Raw genomic sequence first — 18635 nt, 5'->3', positions numbered from 1 at the left:
CAAAAGATACATGCAAAAAAGAGACGAGGGCAGAATTTAAATCCAGGACAATCTTGCTGGAAGGTAACCATTGAGCCTAAGATTTGATCTTAGCATCAAAACAGACAAAATATGTTTATAACAGACACATGGCTCTTTGAGCTGTATTAGCAAAATATCTTCTGCATTGCTGCACTACATTTTGCTAAAAAATTAAGAGCTTAGACTTAGTATTAACCTCAATTTAACAGTATTTCATGCAAAAACGTTGGGGATTTGCTAGTTGTTCTGCTCAGTGACCAGAATAACTACAATTAGCAAAACAAGATGAAAATGTTTTTTCCCCTATGTAGTGCATTCAAACATAACATTTTCACTAATGACGGTCAAACTCTACTATCAACATGATGGATTTAGTGAGACACAAAAGAGTAATTAAGCCGTTTACTGTAACCATAATTTTCTCTGGTATTTGCAGGAGCCATATTGGAGTCAAAGGTGAGCCACCAACTTCTATAATTGTATCTCTGACTTAAAGGAGAGTTACAATTTATGTTTTGAGCTTCAAGCTGTTTAAATGTCAATTTTTTTCTGAGTACAAATGGAACATAATACAAATTTGTTCCACTTGAATCAGCAGTCAGACAGAATATTTTTTAAAATATATATTTTCAAATAAAACGGTTCTAAGTGTAAATGTAATTGCTTTCCTTAATGTTTCACTCCTAAAATTACATTTCCTGTACTCTGATAAAAGAGCATGACAGCATTAGAGGCCAAAGGAACAGAGATTTCCAGTGTGTACATCAATCAATGTTTATTTCAGTTTTGCTTTTGCATCAACATATTTTCAGACCTTTTTTATCAAGTTATTTCTATTACACTAGAATATATCAAGAACAAAAAGTGGAATCCATTGAAATAAGACAAACGTTGTTGCCATTATTGAGAAAACCAAAAAATGCCATTTCAGCATACTACATTGTGAAGAACTACATAGTTCCAGTGATTTAGACAGAGCCAGAATACCAGATAGTATAGTACCAGCAGTAACAGGTAGAACAAATACAGAAATCATTTTTTGTATGTTTCACCTTTCACCCAAAGTTAAACTGTACAGTTAATATAAAAACTGAAAACATACAAACCAAAAACAGGAAAAAAAAGCTTAACAAAACACCCTGTCAACAGAAGTCAGATTTTTTTTAGTTTTTGTTTTTCCTTCTGAATTTTGGTTTTGTTTTCTTTTTATGCGTATTCTCTGCCACTGAAAGAACTGCACAGAACACAAATGTCACTGACGGTACAGAGATAAGAGGATGATGTATTATTGAATCAAAATCATGGTGTTTTTTTCTTTTTATTCATGTAGCTCCACTGTGAAAGCTCAGAATGTTTAGGTTAGTTTATGTTTGTATGCAGGCCATTTGAGTCTAAGGAATGTCTCAGCAGCCCGACAAATCTGGTGGAAATTACCGATTTACTTGTGGATCTTTGTTTTACAGATTTTAAATGCATTTAATGTACGTCTCATCTTGGATGTGAAACCGGCCTCTACTTGACCGAGGCAATTTATTTTACCCTCGATGTGGTGATGCTCCAAAGGATAAAAAACACGCGAGTGATCAAAGTTGGTACCCTTGGATTTTTTTTTTTTTCATGTCAGTTCAAAATACGGACGAGTTCACAAGTACAAAATATCCTTCTTGTTTGACGCTGTTAGTCTGTGTCGTGTGGCTACCCACTGACGTACAACACAATCACAATTTGATACACGACTATGTATCATAAAACATTAGTTGCTTTTAAAAATACATAAGCCATCAGTGAAGAGGCTGTAACCATCAAATATTTGACTGCGACACAAGGATATCATAGTCAGTAAGAACAATATTGAAAAGAAAGAAAAAAACAACCATTTTTGCCTCCAGTTGAAATTTCTGCAAATGTTTTACACATATACATATTTTTCTTCACTGACTCAACATTTGAACATCACTAAAAAAAAAAAAAAAATCTGTTATTTCCCCTGAACTGTTTACAGATACACTACTCACAGACGGCAGAGATGAAACTGATGTGATCTCAACTCACTTTTATCGGAAAAACTGAAAATCACAACGCACGCCGTCCTGGGTTGCGAGTAAATGCCTATTTGGGTTTAACACTGAAAAGATGGGAGGGCACATTTTTTGATTGCTTTGACAGAAAAAAAAAGTAATATTTGAAATCTTTCTTGAACACACACACACACACGCACGCACACACACAACCCAAAGACTTGCTAAACTTTGACATCCAACAGAGGCTGTTAAAGACCTACATTAAAAAACGCCTTTGTTTACTTGCATTAAAGGTGACCTGCGCGAGTCCCTTTCCTTCTGGCTCCAGATTTTTATGTTTCAGTGCCAAAATGTAAGAAAAGGAAAAAAAGATAAAATAATTACATTTTTGTGTTTTCATAAACAGAATAAAGGTTTTAATGTGTCTTAAATCTACCGCTCATGTAGATTAATAAACCTTCAAAGTTTGACCGGTTGAAATTATTCGTATTTAAAAAAAAGAAAAGAAAAAGAAATTACAAAATACATTCAGTACTAATTTAAAGAAAAGAAAATTCTTCATTGTGGACCAAATTAAAAGTTGTGATCCAGGTGCCAACCTAAGAGTCTTTCTCTACCCACGATACAGGGACATATTTTCTCTGTTGATCCTGAGTCCCAATTGAATAAACATGCAGATAAGCAATAATAAAACCAGTTGGTATGCAATAGATGGATTAGAGAATAGTTTTTCCTCCCAAGTGCTAGTGCCACCCTTCAACCGGATGCAGTCCTGCAAATTCACCCATTTCAAAAACCTCCACTGCCCTCATATATATTGTTTAAAGAAAAAAAGGAAATGAATTTTGATATGCCCTCTACGAAAAACTTCATGTGTAATTCTTTAAGATCTATCGCTCCCGCTAATGACCTCGTCTTGCTTAAGCTTCCAGTGAAAAGATTCCTCCTACTTGCTTTTTATGGCACACAAACTGTATATAGGTTTGTACAACAGATATAAACACACGATTCAGAATACACTGTCCTCATCTATGTCACTTCAGTTGCTGTTTTTACACACCTTTTGAGTATGGAGTTGTCCGTCTTTGTCATCCAATGTATTTGAGAGTAGCAGCAGCTCAAACAGTGAAAACACGTTAGGGTGATCAGACTTTGCAGAGTTAAGTGTTATTACTACTTATTTAAATTTGCATTGTGCAGCCCAGAGTAAATGAAGTTAGAAGAAAGTTTGAATATTACATTATTCCAAGTCTGTGTAGATAGTTATTTATGTGCATTTATATTGTATTAAGTAATATTTGCTTAGACTAATAAAAAGACTAATAAAATTAACCATAAATGAAAATTAAAAAAGGGAAAGTAACACAAGTTTTGGCTTAATAGCAATGCAGTTATACGATTCCCTTTTTAGATATAGTTGTTTTTTTTTTTCTTTTTTTGCCAGTATCTCAAAAATATAAAGTTTTTCATAGTTTCTGTCGTTGGCTTACATCATAAATAAAAGTTCTTTTTTTAATCATTTTAAATCTCCTCTTAAATTAGCATGCTGCTTTTTAATATGGCAGTTGGATATTTTTTAATACTCATCCATTGCTGTTTCATGCATTTCTTGTTGGTTTCATAACTTTTGAGTATCTACACAGTAAGATCCAGAAATCCCAACCATACAAGCTCACACTCAGACAAACACGCATACACACACTCACACCACATTGTTGGATATTTCAAGTTCTTTCTTTAGACCGTCAAACTGTCCCCAACTGTCCGTATTACCTCCCGTCTAGACGAGGAATAAACCTGCTCTCGTCCTTCAGCAAAGTGACACTGAAGTACACACAGCTAGTTCTAAAAGCTGTAAAGACAAAGTCACTCTTCTGTCTCTTCTGATTGCTTTCATTTCACATGTGAAAGTCCAGTCGCAGCATGAAGTTCTTGATAGGCCAGTGGCAGCCTCATCCCGCCGTCCCGATGTTAGAACTGGTACCACTTCTTGTCCTTACACTTCAGCATCATCTGCAAAAAGACAGAGTCATACGCTGTTGGTTAATAAATCAAAGAGTTAAAATAAACAGTAGCTGAGCCGCCAATGAATTTGGTTACTTTTTCCTCAACATGGGGGAGCTTGTTTTTGTCATCATAAAAGGATTTTGCCAATAATTTGAAAACAGCAGCTGTCGGGGCCAACAGCAATGCAAGTCCAAGTCAGTCATACCAATGTTAGCTTGCAAACCGTATTTCCTGCAATCCATAAAAAAATAAATAAATAAATCACTTCTTGCAAAAGATATGATTTTCTTGGGTTCCCTCTAACGAGCCAAGTGTTTTTCAACCTTTACAAGAGAGACTGTAAATGAATGACTGTTTTGGCTGCTGCAGCTCCTTATAAACTTTTATAAATAAATAAATAAATAAATAAATCAACTAATAGATCTTGTGGCTTATGAAATCTCTGACATGAAACCACGTATCATTCCTGCTCTTCCCAACCACCACAGAGTGCTGCTGTGGGCCCTTCTCCCATGCTAAATCACTCACACCCTTCAGTATTCATTAGTTTCCTCAACCTGTGGTAAAAGTCAAATGAGACGTCTCTGAAGCCTCAACTAGCTGATTGCACAATGAGAGCGGGATGTAAATGCACATTTTCTTCGTCTAAAAAAAAAGTCAAATCAGAATAAATATGCTAGCAGTAGCATAGCATTCAGGTAATTGCTCTGCAATAATACATCATCTGCAGGAGCAATTCATTAGATTATTCAAGTTTGTAGTTCTGTGCTTTGAATCAAGACTTTAGACAAAAATGATGAAGCAATCCATGTTTGAGGTGGTATGTTGTTAAAACACTGAATTAAAATCTTGCAGTAACACCTTCTAGGTTGGAATATCTGTTACTGAAGTGAAAATGAATAAGAATGCAGAAATTTGCAGTTATAATTGTAGTACTAATGTGCATAATATCACAGTTGGAACAAGGTGCTTGAAAGGAATATTTGGTAGAATATTACATTTCAAATACTACTCATTCAAACTGGATGGATTTCTCTCTCCCTGATGTTAAAAAATATATATATATTTTTTGTGTTTGAGATACCGAAGCTCATGGGCATGAGAACATTGTGATAATTATTAAATAAAGAGAGGTGAGAGAAATGTGGCAAAAAAAGCAAGCAGTAAAACCGAAACGTCGTGCAGACCTATGAAACATTACTGACAGTATGGCTGCCTTCACTGTGGACCCTTAAACATAAATATTGTCTTCTATCCTCACCTCATGCGCATGTTTGGAGAAAGTTTCTGCACTGGTCATCATCAGGGCGGTCCGCTCCTCCAGCTCCCCCAGCCTCTGGCCTCTCTCATCCAGAGCGATGCGAGCCCGAGCCAGCTCCCCCACCGCTCCACTCGCCGCCACCTTCATGCCTTCTACACCTCCCTGGCCGGGGATGTGCTGTGCCAGACTCCGAGAAGCCTTCCCAGCTGCTGCCTCACCAACTGGGAACCACATCAGGCAAAATGACATTTTCATAAACTGTTATCCCTCTGTGTATTTTAGCTGTTGAATTAATCTTGAAAGGGTTAATTGTCTCATGTTGTCTTATTGTTAATGAATAAGTTAGGTTTCTAGATGCAATGCATGATAAGTTATGATTAAATAATAAAAAGACGCACAAAGCTCCTCTCTGTCGAAAGTATGGGCGTTTCCTCCAAAGAAGCCCTTTAAAAATCCTCTGTTTTGAGCTTCTGGTGTTTCTATTGGAGTAAACAGTTCCCCAAGCATTTCCTGAAATGAACAAATAGAGAGCAAAAATTAAAACTTTAAGACTCATATTTCAGCCATTTTTTTTAGAGGTACAACGCCAACACATCAGTAATGACACTGTGACCACCTCTGCCTCTAGATGGCACTATGGAAACATCACATGACTTAATCCACATCCATGTGCTGCAAGTGTGGAACGTCAGCTCTGAACAATAAATATCTATGATGATGCTCATATTTAAATGAACACATTTACACAGTAAAACCATATAAATGTTCAATCCTTTGAAGTTTGCACCATGTATAACCAAAGTGACATCTGACGCCTAATCCCGCCGTCCGCCCCGGGCTTTAACAGGGCCATGAATAATGGATACAGCTCCTTCACAGCGCCGCTGCTTTTCCCAACCAAAAGATACATACCTATGCACAGAACCACAGTGCTCACCTGCAGGTTGTCACACATTTCCTGGCTGTATGTAATTCTCTGGATTTCTGTCGGGGAGCTGAGATACAGTGCCTGCCCCTCATTGGTGAAACAAAAGGTTCTTGCTATGCGCATGTCTGTCAGAGGCAGGTAATTGACATCCATCAGCGGCCTTAAGCTGGGCAAACTGCGAGACGAATGACAGGAGTGAATGAGAGACACATTAGACACCTGGTGAACACTTAGATCATATGAGTTACTTTCTAAACAAAAAACCAAATGGGAAGTGAGAGCTAACTTTATGCCCAGCAGTGAAAAGGAAATCAGATATTCAAATAAAACCAATTTGCTTCCAGCTGAGTAGTGAAGAGTAATTTCTCGAAGCAGATTTTCTCAACTTTGAGAACATTATATCTACAAAGTGCACGAGAGAAGACTAGAAAGTCAATGCATATCCAGACGAATTCTGTTTTAATATTCATGTCTGAAATGCATCAGATCAGGCGCTTTAAATGAAAAATATTGAGCGGAATCAATCGAGTATATTTGTAAATGTTGGTATCTCAATCTGACTGTAACTATGCAGTTAATTTTAGCAGTTCTCATCTGGACTTGACAAAAAAATCTCCCTATTTTGATGTGAGAAGATTATTACAAGACAATTCCAATAAGACTTAAAGAAGACACATCATGCAACATCCAATTTTTTAGTTCTTGGATGCATTTTGTTGTGTACTTGGAGTCCATAGGAATGCAGAAAAGTTGAATTTTTCTCTGATGCTGTGTAGATATCTTTATATTTTCAGATTTTTTTCCATCTGTTCAGTTTCTCTGTTGCACTTTTCTCCGACCAATAAAACACAGCATTTGCTTCAGAACTGCCAAAAAAAAAAAGGCCATTAACTTCTGGCTAACCAATTTTGTGACACTTCCAGTTTTATTTCTTGCAGCAATTTTGAAGTCTAAGTTCAAGGAGCCCGAAACTACAAGTGGATCGAAGTGTTCAGATGTTGGATGTTCAGATTAACCCACACAATTCATCACATTGTTCCATAGCATCAGAACATCTTCGAAGGTTCTTACAACTGTGTTGATACCTTGTCTAAAAGACTTGTTCGTTGAAATTTTGGTAGCAATTCTGGCTTTAACATGTAAAGATGGATGGTAAAATTCTGTGCAGCTAGATCATTGTAAATAAATGCTTAAGCTGCATTTAAAGAAACCACACCGAAGTGAGTCGCTCTCAGGCACAAATCAGAACAGGGATACAAAAGGGGCTTGTGGAGCTCGTATAATGAGACATTCAGACAGCTTTATGTACAGCACGAGTAAATTATTTAAATGTGAAAAGGAAGGATTTAAAAGCATGATATCCGCAAAAAGTGCTGATTCAAGATAGCTGGGAATGCGTGCTGTGCTTTTCAGACTTTTACTGGTAAGAACCTTTCTAAATGATCCTTTTTCTTACATTTTGGTTTACGTGTACATCTTACACATGCAGCACTCTGAGTGCTGCAGATCAATCTTACCTGAGTGTCATGACGTGTCCGTTAGCGCAGAAGCAGGCCAGGCACACACTGTTGCACAGAGATACCACATCAGCTCGAAGCACAAAGGACGACTCTGTGATGTTGTGGACAAAGAGGCATGACTGTGAGGGCATCAAGAAGACTTTAGCCTGCCTCTCAGAGCACACCACGGCCAAATGTCCCTCTCCAAAGGCATCCTGGGAAGAGGACGGGGAAAAGTGGACCAGCTTGCGCCTCCGTGGTCTGTCAGGGTCCTCTGGGGCATTCAGGTCCCGCCATACCTCATATGGGCTCTGAATTAGAGCTCCATTGCAGTCCAAGAAACCAAAGCGAAGCACAGAGCCTTTTAACATTTGGACTGCTCCTGGGAAGTTTGGAAAGGACAAACAAGAGATAAGAGTCAAGTGGTCCACAATTTTCAAGGCTGCAAATGTAGAAGCTATGGAGCTGTTGGATCCATAACAATATCTGTTAAAGTAATTTAAAGTTTAGATTTCATAAATAAGCTTAAGAAATGCACATATGATTACACGATTGCCAGTATTTTTACCGACAGCTGCTAATGTTTTCTTAGTTACACTTATGACCAGACTGATGTCTTCAAGATTTGGACAACTGAAAAACATAGATTGTAAAAACAAGTTTGTTTCAGCTGTTTTACTTAAGACAGCCAATTCTTTAGAAAGCCATTACTTTACACAAGGTTTCTGTTTTACTTCAGAGGAATAAGGACGACTAGTGCATGTTTGCCTGCTGCTATTTAATCTTGTTCAAAGTAAACGGCGAAGCAGCAAACCCGTTTGAACTCTTGAGTGATGGCAGTAATTTACAAGATCAAGAATGATAAATTCCTGTAAAAGTTATCTTCCACTACAGATTAAATCCAATTTAAATAAATGAGCTACCTATGCTTGCTGTGTTTGACTTACATTGTTCTAAGAGTGAAATGTGGAGCACTTAAGTCTGCAGAAAATATCCTGCCATTATACTAAAAGGGCCTCTTTTGCAGAAACATGGTATTTTGAGAGGTTTTAGAGTAGATGGGCATGTAATCACACAATTTAAGAGGAAAACAACAAACAAAGAAAAACAGAGAAACACAGTTTGTTCAGTTCCCTTACACTATTTTTATTAAAATACCATTCTGAGAAAAAAAAAAAAAAACAGGGAAAATGCAACAACCTTTAATTTGAGCACTTTAATGATGTAAAATTAACTCTTGCATTACAGCAAGAGTTTGATTGCTGTAATGCCAGTAAGGCTTTTCCACTTATTATTCACATACATATTTTTCCTCTTTTAAAACAACACAAATAAAAACAGTCCATGAGCTACACTTTGTCAGTAAAAACCTAGAAGTGCTGGTGCTTACCACTAGGGCCAACAGTGACAGGGTCCTCCATCCTCTCCTCGTGGTCAGTGGGGATCGATAGTGGGATAAGGATGACCACTCCTAAGCTAGTCCCTACCCACAGACATGGTGTGGGCAGGGCATCACTCTTGCGTCCATAGGACTCTCCAAACTGCAGTGTGGTGATAGCTTCTTTGGTGTCCCTGTCAATGCTAGACACGCTGGAACTGCGAGAGCGGCTGAAGGAGTTTTCACGACTCTCTGTAGCAGCGGCGGCAAGAACAATGGCCGAACACACAGGCACGGTGGAAACAAAGAATGAGGAGACATATGGGAAGCAATGATGGGGAGAAGAGGAGCAAGAGGGAAAGAAACATAAGGTAAAGTTGTGGAAAACGTTTTTTTTTTTTTTTTTTACAAGAGTTGGTGAAAGATTAGTGGGGAGGAATGGCAGCACAACAGAAAGGAGGTATGGCAGGACAAGCGGTTAAAAAGAAAAAGGGCATACAGGAAGGAAAAGGAGTGATAAGCATGGTCGAAACATTTTTAAAACTCAAACATGGCTCATTTCTTGACTAAGTGATGCAAAACACTGCAACAAAAATGCCTGTGAATGGATGTCAAACACTTAGAAGCAAAGTGAATATTCACAGTAAAGACACCTGGACAGAAACACCACCTCTACCTGAAACATAAACACCCGCACACATGAAGAAACACATACACATTTATGCTTTAACTTTATTGACATCATACTAGTCCTTAGTCACTGGCAGGACTCCATCTGGCAAGACACGCAAACCCACACACACTTACACTCTACAAACTGCACCAATTTCAAAAGCTTCTTTAACTCCATCTCGGCATTCTGCGTCCCACTCCTTCATTGTGTGCTTAAAGCTTCCATCATGAAAGTATTTCCGTATTGCTGCATTTCTGAATAATTCAGAGCCAAGAGACGTTCAGTACTGCACTCTTAGACTGATGTTACAAAAAGTGGAGGCTTTATGGAAAAGCAAGTACAGATAGGTGCAGAGCCTGGTGTACGCTTATCAAACAGATTAATCGAATCTAAACGGATATTAAAAGGCTGCAACTGTTTTTCAGCACTTTACAGTATTGTGATGGCAAAATATCCAATCTACGTAATTATCTTTTACATAGATTTGTACTACCCGTGCCATTAAAATATTTTATTCCTTAAACCTTTACCACCTTTTGTCCAATTCAAACCAAGAACATCAATGCATTTTGTCAAGATTTTGTCAGGCCAACACAATCATTAAACTTATTGAAGAAAAAGCTTACATGGTTTTCAAACCAGTTTCACTCTGCAGATTTAACTTTTTTGGTAAACAAAAAGTTTGAAAAACAGCTTCCTTTCATTTCACAATCGTGTGCAACTTTGTTTTGTTGCATTACGTAAAACACAGTAAAATACAATGATGTTTTCTGGTGATAATGGGACAAAATGTGGAAAAGGTCAAGGGTTACGAATAATTTTCCAAAGTGCTTTTATCGAAAAAAAAGTTGAACATTGGATCTTTAAACCCCAGAATACCCAAGCTCTCCTTGTTGATTAAACACAACCTAAAACGAAACAAAAAGAGGAGATCTCCCTTGGCCATAAAAGCAGTACCAAGCAAAAAGCCTGTGAAAGATTTAGCTGCTCTTCTATAAAGATGACATGACCCACCCAGTTCGTACATCGTCCAAGACAAGATGACGCAGCTGAAGGCATGTTCAGATGACACAGGGCCACAAGACGAGTTGACATTCTGACTGACGGACGGACGCAAACAAGTCAGCAGGACAGCGGTAGGTGTGTTTGTGTGTCTGCCGAAGCCCCCTTACCTCTCTCGTTCCAGCAGTACGCGGCGGTGGTGTGGTGCTCGTCATGGGAGTACATAGTGACTCCGTGTAACTGCTGAAGCATTGCCCTCCTTGATGCATGCCCTAATTGTCCCCCAACAACATGAACCCCGTAGAAGAAAACCACATCCCCGTCATGGCCCAGAGAAACACGTACACACACCAGTGCGCACAAACAAACAAGAGCAGCAACGCAACAGACGAGATGGACGGATGAACAACGGTTCCAGAGAACAACAAAAAGGAAGAGAAGAAAAGAAAGCAACTGAGCGTGGAAAACATTTCTTCAAAAGTATACGGCAGTGAAAGAGTAGCAGTAAAAGATGGGTGATCCGAGCTCGGTTTCTAGTGACCAAACAATGCATCTTCACGTCTTCTGACTCTTTATGCTTAACAACGTGCTCATGTTTAAGCTCAAGTGTCGTGGGGAACAGACACTGCAAGCAGGACACTGTGACAGATGAACAGATTCTGAACAAAACTATTGCATGACAAAATTGTAGTGGACATGATTTTAAATTAGAGATGGAGAATTTGCAATTATTTTGGTTGATATTACTAAAACCACACTCTCTGTGATTATTCCCTAAGGAACTCTGACCCTTACCTTAACTCGGACATTTTAATATTCTGCCAACATTTACAAATGTTGGTGTATCTTATACTAAGCAGAGGTTGAAAGCTAAGTATAGGCGACCTTATTGTAATATGTGAAGTCTTTTTTTATGTGTTTTAAATCTTGTTCCACGCATGTGCATATAAGTTTCTATCAAAGAGTTCCTTTTATCACTTTAAGCACCTCACTTGTGATTTTAAAATGGATAATTTTGAGTTGTATTTTTGAGTTTCAATCAGATCAAGTCGACTGATTCCAATCACTCCATAACTCAGCTAAAAGTTTTGTTTGATATTGTGAGTTGCCAGTCACTTTGCTGGTCAGTTGAAAACACACAGCTACCAATTAATAGAATAAATAATTATTCTATTCTATTCTATCTGTGCATTTTAAAGATGCATCCAGAGATGAATCTGGAACTGTAGTTGAACTGACAAATCATCTTGATCTTCCTTGATGCTGGAGCAGCTGGTTATGAACTCAACAATCGTATTGTTTTAGGATCAGTGAATGCATCATAGCTAAGCTCTGACAGATTGTCTTTCAGTTAGCAGACACACATAAATAGAAAACTGTGATAATCATGCTTATCTATAATGTAAGATTTCAAGTAGTTTAAAATGTTGAAACATTTTTGAAACTGTTTAACTGCAGAGTTGAGAACCACAGGTCACCCGCTCTCACTTAGACGTGGTGTAAAGCTGCTCCAAATGTATATAAAAAATATTTCTGAGTAGAAAGGCTGCTTTAACTCTCCATTGAAGCTATAAATAAACAACTGAATAAATAGTGTAACACCTTACATAACATTTTTCTCTCAAATATTAATTTGGACTTTGCTTTACTGTTCTTACTTCATGTGTTTTGAATGAGCCTATTTTTTCCTCAAGAGTCATTCAAAACCTGCAAAAAGGCAAGTCAGCTGTAGCCTCATTTGTAAAGGACAGATGATGTAATTCTGCACTATATCCAAAGGGATTTTATTGTATTGGTAAGTTTTCATTGAGTAGAGCAGCTCTTTACATTTGGGCTACTGGTGAGGAACCAATGTTTTATTGTTAAATCTATTTTTGCTATTTAAACCTTTGAAAGATGAATCGGCTAACATCAGCAAGTCAGAACTAAATTGGTGATCAGAAATTGGATACAAAATTGCTGATCAAATAATCTGTAATTAACGTTATTTCAAAATACGTGTATACTGAATTTCAGTTTCCAAACTAGTTAAAAGTTCACTCATGCATCTATGTGGAAAGATACAACAAAACATGTGGGTAAATAATTGCTCTCTTTTTTTCTCCGAAACCTCTGCTATCTCTGAAACAGTGCTGTACGCTGCAGCAGGCATCCGTGAGCATACAATAGACCTCTGTCTGGGCGGCGGCAGCCTGCTTTCGCCGTGTGTCACTGGGGTGTGTTTACGCTGCGTGACAGAGCCTGTGGGGTGCTGGCTAATGAAAGTCAGGCACAGTGGTGTTCTGACAGGACACAGGGACCCCTTGGGGCCCCTTACAGGGAGGCATAGACAGGCTAGGCGGTATAGAGGAGGTGAGACAGACAAGAGCTAAACAGTGCTATGTACACGTACACCTGCAACACATAATAGAGACATGGACGAAAGACTGGAGACAATGCCTAATTCTATTTGTTTTTTTCATGGGGGTACACAGACGTGTCAAATTTCAATGCCTAACTGGTAAAGACTTTGTCTTCAATTTGTAACAACTTAAAGAGCAAAAGAAGCAGCAAGAGTATGGGTAAGAGTAGAAGCAGGCCAATCAATCTTATATTTGTTTGAAGTTAAGTGAGCCACAACACTGCGTTGTGATTCAGCTAAAAAATGTGCTGTACGTGAGCTTCACTAATTGTAAACAAGACTCACCAACTAATTAGACATACAAAGTACTGAACTATAAATTGGATTGTTAATATTTAATACATTTGCGCTCAAATTAGAGTTGGTGCTGTAGAAATGTTCACTGTACGTTCAGTCGGGCTTCCCCTGCCATTTCCCTCCTCTGTCTCAAGGCCTGGCATGTAGGCCTCATTAACATCAGCCTCATTTCTCGCACTGTTTTCTGACCTTTAATTATTTCAGTTATCCTGCTGTCTCTTCGCCGTGGTAACCCAGCGCAGCTGATACACAACAGTCCCAAAGGTAGGTAACCAATACAGTATAAGCAAAGGTGAGCCAGCAATTGAAAGGCTAATTAAAAGAAGTTGCAGCGTGTGAAAGAAAAAAAAAAAAAAGTTTTTCAGAGAAAATTGTGATAGCACCCCTAGTGGAGATGCATAAAAAAAGTCTTAAAATAAATCCATCTTTTATTGCAGTTGTATAGTCTCGCATGTTTTATGTTCTTTTATCTTTAGCTCCTGTAGGTTTTCTACCGGACTTCATGTGGACTAAGACGCTGATAGGCTAATTTTATGTCTGTGATTGTTTTGTATCAATATCCTGTTGAAAGACATAATGACGACCCATTTTCACTTGAATAATCTATTAGGGAGAAAAACGGTTCCACAGTTTCAGAGATTCTCCACCATTCTCAACAGAGAGCATGAGGTTTCTTTTCACATGTCTATCTTTTGTTTCCTACCAAACCCACCTGGAGTGTTTGTTGTCAAGAAGCTTAGTCTTTCTCTGGCAAAAGCAGAGGGTTCCAGTTGGAGTCCCAGTAAACTTAGCAAACTCCACAAATTTATATTTGCAATGTTAGTGCTATTTTTTTGGCATCACTCACAAACAACCAAGAGCCTGTTATGGTTGTTATGGAGACTTTGTGTCCCCAAGATGCCCCTCTTTGTTACAACACTGAGCTTCAAAGATGTTGTTTACCTCTTTTATCATGATCACAGTTTGTAGTAGCAAGAAAAAAAAAAAACATGAATCTGCCTCCAGCCTTGTGGTCATTGGCTTAAAGAAATGTCCCTCCATGTTATTTCATATTTGGATTCAAAGGAAACAGAAAGTGCCATACCAAGTTAAAGTTCATAGGACTTGATTGCTTTGAAGGGTTCAACTTACAAGCAGTATTCAGAAGAGCTTACTTTGCCTGAACACCAGCCAGAATTTTGCTAATAGCCAATACCAGACAAGAGTATTAGAAATTTGAACATAGTCAAGTATGAACTGTTGCTATCAGGTGGCGATAGATTTGTGACATTTTCCATGCTTGCACTGATCTGCCTTAGAAGATTTGCAAAAAAACATGAATGTAAGATGTATAAAAGTAAGAAAACCTTTTGAAATAGGCTGTAAATAACTTGTTATAAGCCACGAAATAGGCCAACTTTAAATGTTGTTACATCTCGACATCCAGGTTGAGGTAGGGTGATATGGTACTGCTTATCATTCACATTATTATAAAATGTTATGCCATATTTCTCAAGCCGTCTGTCAAACAGCAATTATCAGAGGTCATAAATGCTTGAAATCAAGTGTGAAAAGAAGTGATTTCCTCTGTTGACAGCGTTGCTCTCACTGGTAATGCACCTGTAGCCAAGAGAACAACTTTAATAAAACATTTAGCTTATGGTAATGAAGAACTGCTTCCCTCCTGGTTCCAGGTCACTCTTGTATAATGAGGTTGATGAAGATAGCAGTGTGACTTGCAGAAGTGATACAAAAGAGCTCAGCTTTGACTGCAACAAACAGCACTTTACTCTGGTTGGTAGAATGTACTTTCATTAGCTGTGAAGACTCCTGAAAGCATTCATGGAGCTTACAAACAGACTGAATGCAAATCGTTACAGCTTTGAAGACCAGCAAGGATTTGAAGAATGAGGGATTTGAGAATGCAATTTAACCTCTAACTGACCAACTTCTGCTCTTACTTTATGCTTGATGTGCGTGCAGGGTGGCAACAGTAGCGGTGACATTTCGGCGGCTGTCACACTGTTGAGTCTCCTGTGGAGAGATCTGCCTTTCGTGACTTGACTGAGACTTTTTGTTGATCTGAGAGAGCTCAGAATAAAAGTGAAAATAGGTCCAAGAGTGAAATGGGATTGGCCGACCCACACTGCCAGAGACTTTTGAAAGTTTACGATCAATGGAGGGATTACACGTTGCATCAATGCACTCCGAAATCAACTCGTTGTTTTAGGTTGGCTGGCTTTACTTCAAGATAATGCACTGGGCTGAATTACAGCTGCACAGTAAGATATTTTTGAACTTTAAAGTAGCACACAGCAGTTTGTCACAACAACTTCCACAATAAGGTCAGTCAGGCTTCAGTCAATTTTATGGATAGCCAGTTTAAATCTTTTCTTTGAACTTGCATTTTCCTTGGAATGTGTAATTTTTCCTAGCATCAGCCAACCAAATCAACCTCTCTCTGTGCGACTCTTTTTTTTGAGAAAATTATATTTGATTCCAGTTGAATAAATGTAAAAATGCTCAACATCACCATAAATTGTTGATTATTCAACTAAGACGACGCCAAGGATTTCCAGAAACATCTCTTCCTCTCTGCTGCCTGGCAGTGACAGACTAAGTACAAGAACTCACACGCAGCTTGTAATTAAATGATGCAGTCTTAGCTGAGAAGACATTTTTATGTGTCAGTCCTGTTGCCCATACCTCAGAAATTATGTTGCTAGAAAAAAAACCCAACATTTTCATCTTGGATTTGACAGCGCATGGTTTTGCTGCCATTTGCTTAGTAAGCGATAAAGGGACATTTTTTGAATGTAAACTGAGTCATGTCTCCCTTTACATGGTGAACAACAACACTGAACAGAAGACACAGACTTTGCTAAGACAATTATCTGATGGTGTCTGTCTTAATTTTGAGACAACTGTAAAAACTTCAGTAGGTTTTGTTTGGAGCTTTGTGATTCACCAAGACAAAACAGTACATAGATAAAAATAAATAGAAAAAAAAAAAAGAAGTGGTTTCAGTCAGACTGGATGTAGAGAGAAGGTTCTCTCATCCTTATGTTTCGTTGTAGCTATAACTGTAATTTAAGGTAATTATGCTGTAAGAAAGTAATCCTGTATCCTACTCCAGGCCTCTTACATGCATTAGGAAGGTTGCCCTAAATTTAGCTCAGCCCGTCTTACTGCAACTCTAACCATCTTTCCTGATCCTACTGAAGATGAGCAACCCCTGTAATCAGAATTATTTTCAGGGAAATTTCTCACCAACCATGGAGCCTTGCTTAAAGGCCAAAAACTGTTTGGAGTCATTTAGCAAGGCACAGTGAGATGTTAGAAGCTCAGAATGTTCTTTCCTGCCTAACTATGCTGTAAATGTGTGCCCAACGTTATCCCCAATGTTCTCTAAATTTAGATGACTTTACAAGACATCTGTATTTATACTTAAACAATTATGTGCTACTTTTTGCTGCTCTATCACATAAAATCCATTGAAGTTTGAGGTTACAATCTAACTAAATGTTGACATGGGTTGGAACACTTTTTTAATGCAGTGTATATAAAATATTTGAACCAATGATTACTCAGACACCCATTTACACTCTCGAAAACATGTTTCTGTTTCAGTCATATCGCTAAAAACATATTTACACAGAATATACATCATGGTATGGTGGCTACACCATTTTTCCGTTAACGTAGAAATTGTAACTGAGTGAAGAAAGGGAATTAAAATATCACATCACCAACCTCTAACCTATCTGGAAAAGTACGTTGAGATCCCTTAAAACACATCAGTGATGCTGTAAGTTGAAAGTTATGATAACAAGCATAAGATATTTTGGATTTTGAAGAGAAAAAAAAAAGATGTTGTGAAAAAAAATAACTTATCTTGCAAATTCACTTTACATTGCACAACTTACAGGCCTGGAACATGGTTGACACAAGCAACAGTTCAAAAGCACACAATGCAAGGGTTGTTTCTTGCATTTGAAAGAGGCCGAGCTTGCAGTCAAATTGTTGAGAGGTGATGCTAATGCAAGGTGCAGAAATCCTGTTGCACATAATAAAATTAATAGCTCAAAAAGAGTTTCTTGCAAAAAAAAAAAATGCTTCTCATATTATTACAACAAGTAATTCAGCTGATGGATGAACATATTTTCCCAGTCACTGCACACCAGATTAAGACTGCTCTGCTCTGTTGAATGCAGAACATCAGTCAAAAGAGACAATTTCATTCTCTTCAAACCTCATTTCAGTGTTAAGGTAACATGACTCTTTTGGGGGTTTTTTAAGCATTTCTCTATGTGACTTTTCTGGCCACTCTATTAATTCCATTTCTATTAATGCTATATCTTCACTAGATTATTTTGTTTAAATCTCCCTGTTATTATATGAGGTCCCTGTGCTTTTATCAACAGTTCCAACTTTACTGTGCAGGAGCAAACATCTCCAGTGCTCTACCACCGCTGTCATGTTATTGTTATTCCCAATAAGTTTTACCTGATGCAGAACTCTGTGTGCATATTTCCACAAATGTAGTTAGAAAAGAAAAATCATGTATGCAAAACTTGAAGTGTTTTTATTATTATTTTTTTAGTGATCACTCTTTCCTACTACGCTGTGGTTATTGTAACTATTATTGCTATTGCCACCATTGTGTTGTATTATAAACCCTATTAACTGCTGCTTGGAATTTTTCTCCTCCTTTTTGTTCTTCATTATCCTTATTATATAGTACGATTCCTTTGGTTCTCTTTGAGTCATCAATATATACTTTTTTTATTTGAACAAAATGTATTGAAATTAAACTCCAGTTCAAGGACTCTGCCCATATGCACAGTTTGGAGGTGTGTGTGTTATTCTCGTCAGTCTTAGCTCAGTTTTTAAGGCTTTTGTCCCTTTTGCTATTGTCTTATTCTTGTGTGAAGTGGAACCGAACAACTAATATACTGCGTACAATCAGAGTGGTAGCCAACTTTCCTAAGCACATTTTTGACTTGACCATTACTTTTTTGCTGCAAATAATTAGTTGTTGTTTATTTGATTATGAGACCATGTGCTCTCTCCTTTTGAGGAGTACAAAAACCAGGGTGCCATCTTGCATTAGCACATGCTTGCCTTGTGTTAACTATGTATCAGGCCACAGTTCACTTACCAAAGGG

The 18635-nt window shown here is 37.9% G+C and overlaps 1 protein-coding gene across 1 annotated transcript in view; it reads right to left on the bottom strand.

The window, feature by feature from the left end:
- Positions 1 to 779: 779 nt before the first annotated feature.
- The window catches only part of stxbp5l (syntaxin binding protein 5L), a gene marked incomplete at its 5' end in the record, with an annotated part of 78663 nt that continues 60807 nt past the window's right edge, over positions 780 to 18635 (bottom strand). Inside the window, 7 exons of the mRNA XM_016676711.1 lie at positions 780 to 4055; positions 5311 to 5531; positions 5709 to 5820; positions 6248 to 6413; positions 7756 to 8119; positions 9128 to 9367; positions 10961 to 11062. Of these exons, the coding sequence (XP_016532197.1) occupies positions 4014 to 4055; positions 5311 to 5531; positions 5709 to 5820; positions 6248 to 6413; positions 7756 to 8119; positions 9128 to 9367; positions 10961 to 11062 (1247 nt within the window). The remainder of the gene's footprint in view (positions 4056 to 5310; positions 5532 to 5708; positions 5821 to 6247; positions 6414 to 7755; positions 8120 to 9127; positions 9368 to 10960; positions 11063 to 18635) is intronic.

Source organism: Poecilia formosa, unplaced genomic scaffold (assembly GCF_000485575.1).
Source record: "Poecilia formosa unplaced genomic scaffold, Poecilia_formosa-5.1.2 Scaffold140, whole genome shotgun sequence".
NCBI lineage: Eukaryota > Metazoa > Chordata > Actinopteri > Cyprinodontiformes > Poeciliidae > Poecilia > Poecilia formosa.
Note: the sequence above shows the minus strand (reverse complement) of the source record. Positions and strands in the feature narration are given on the sequence as shown.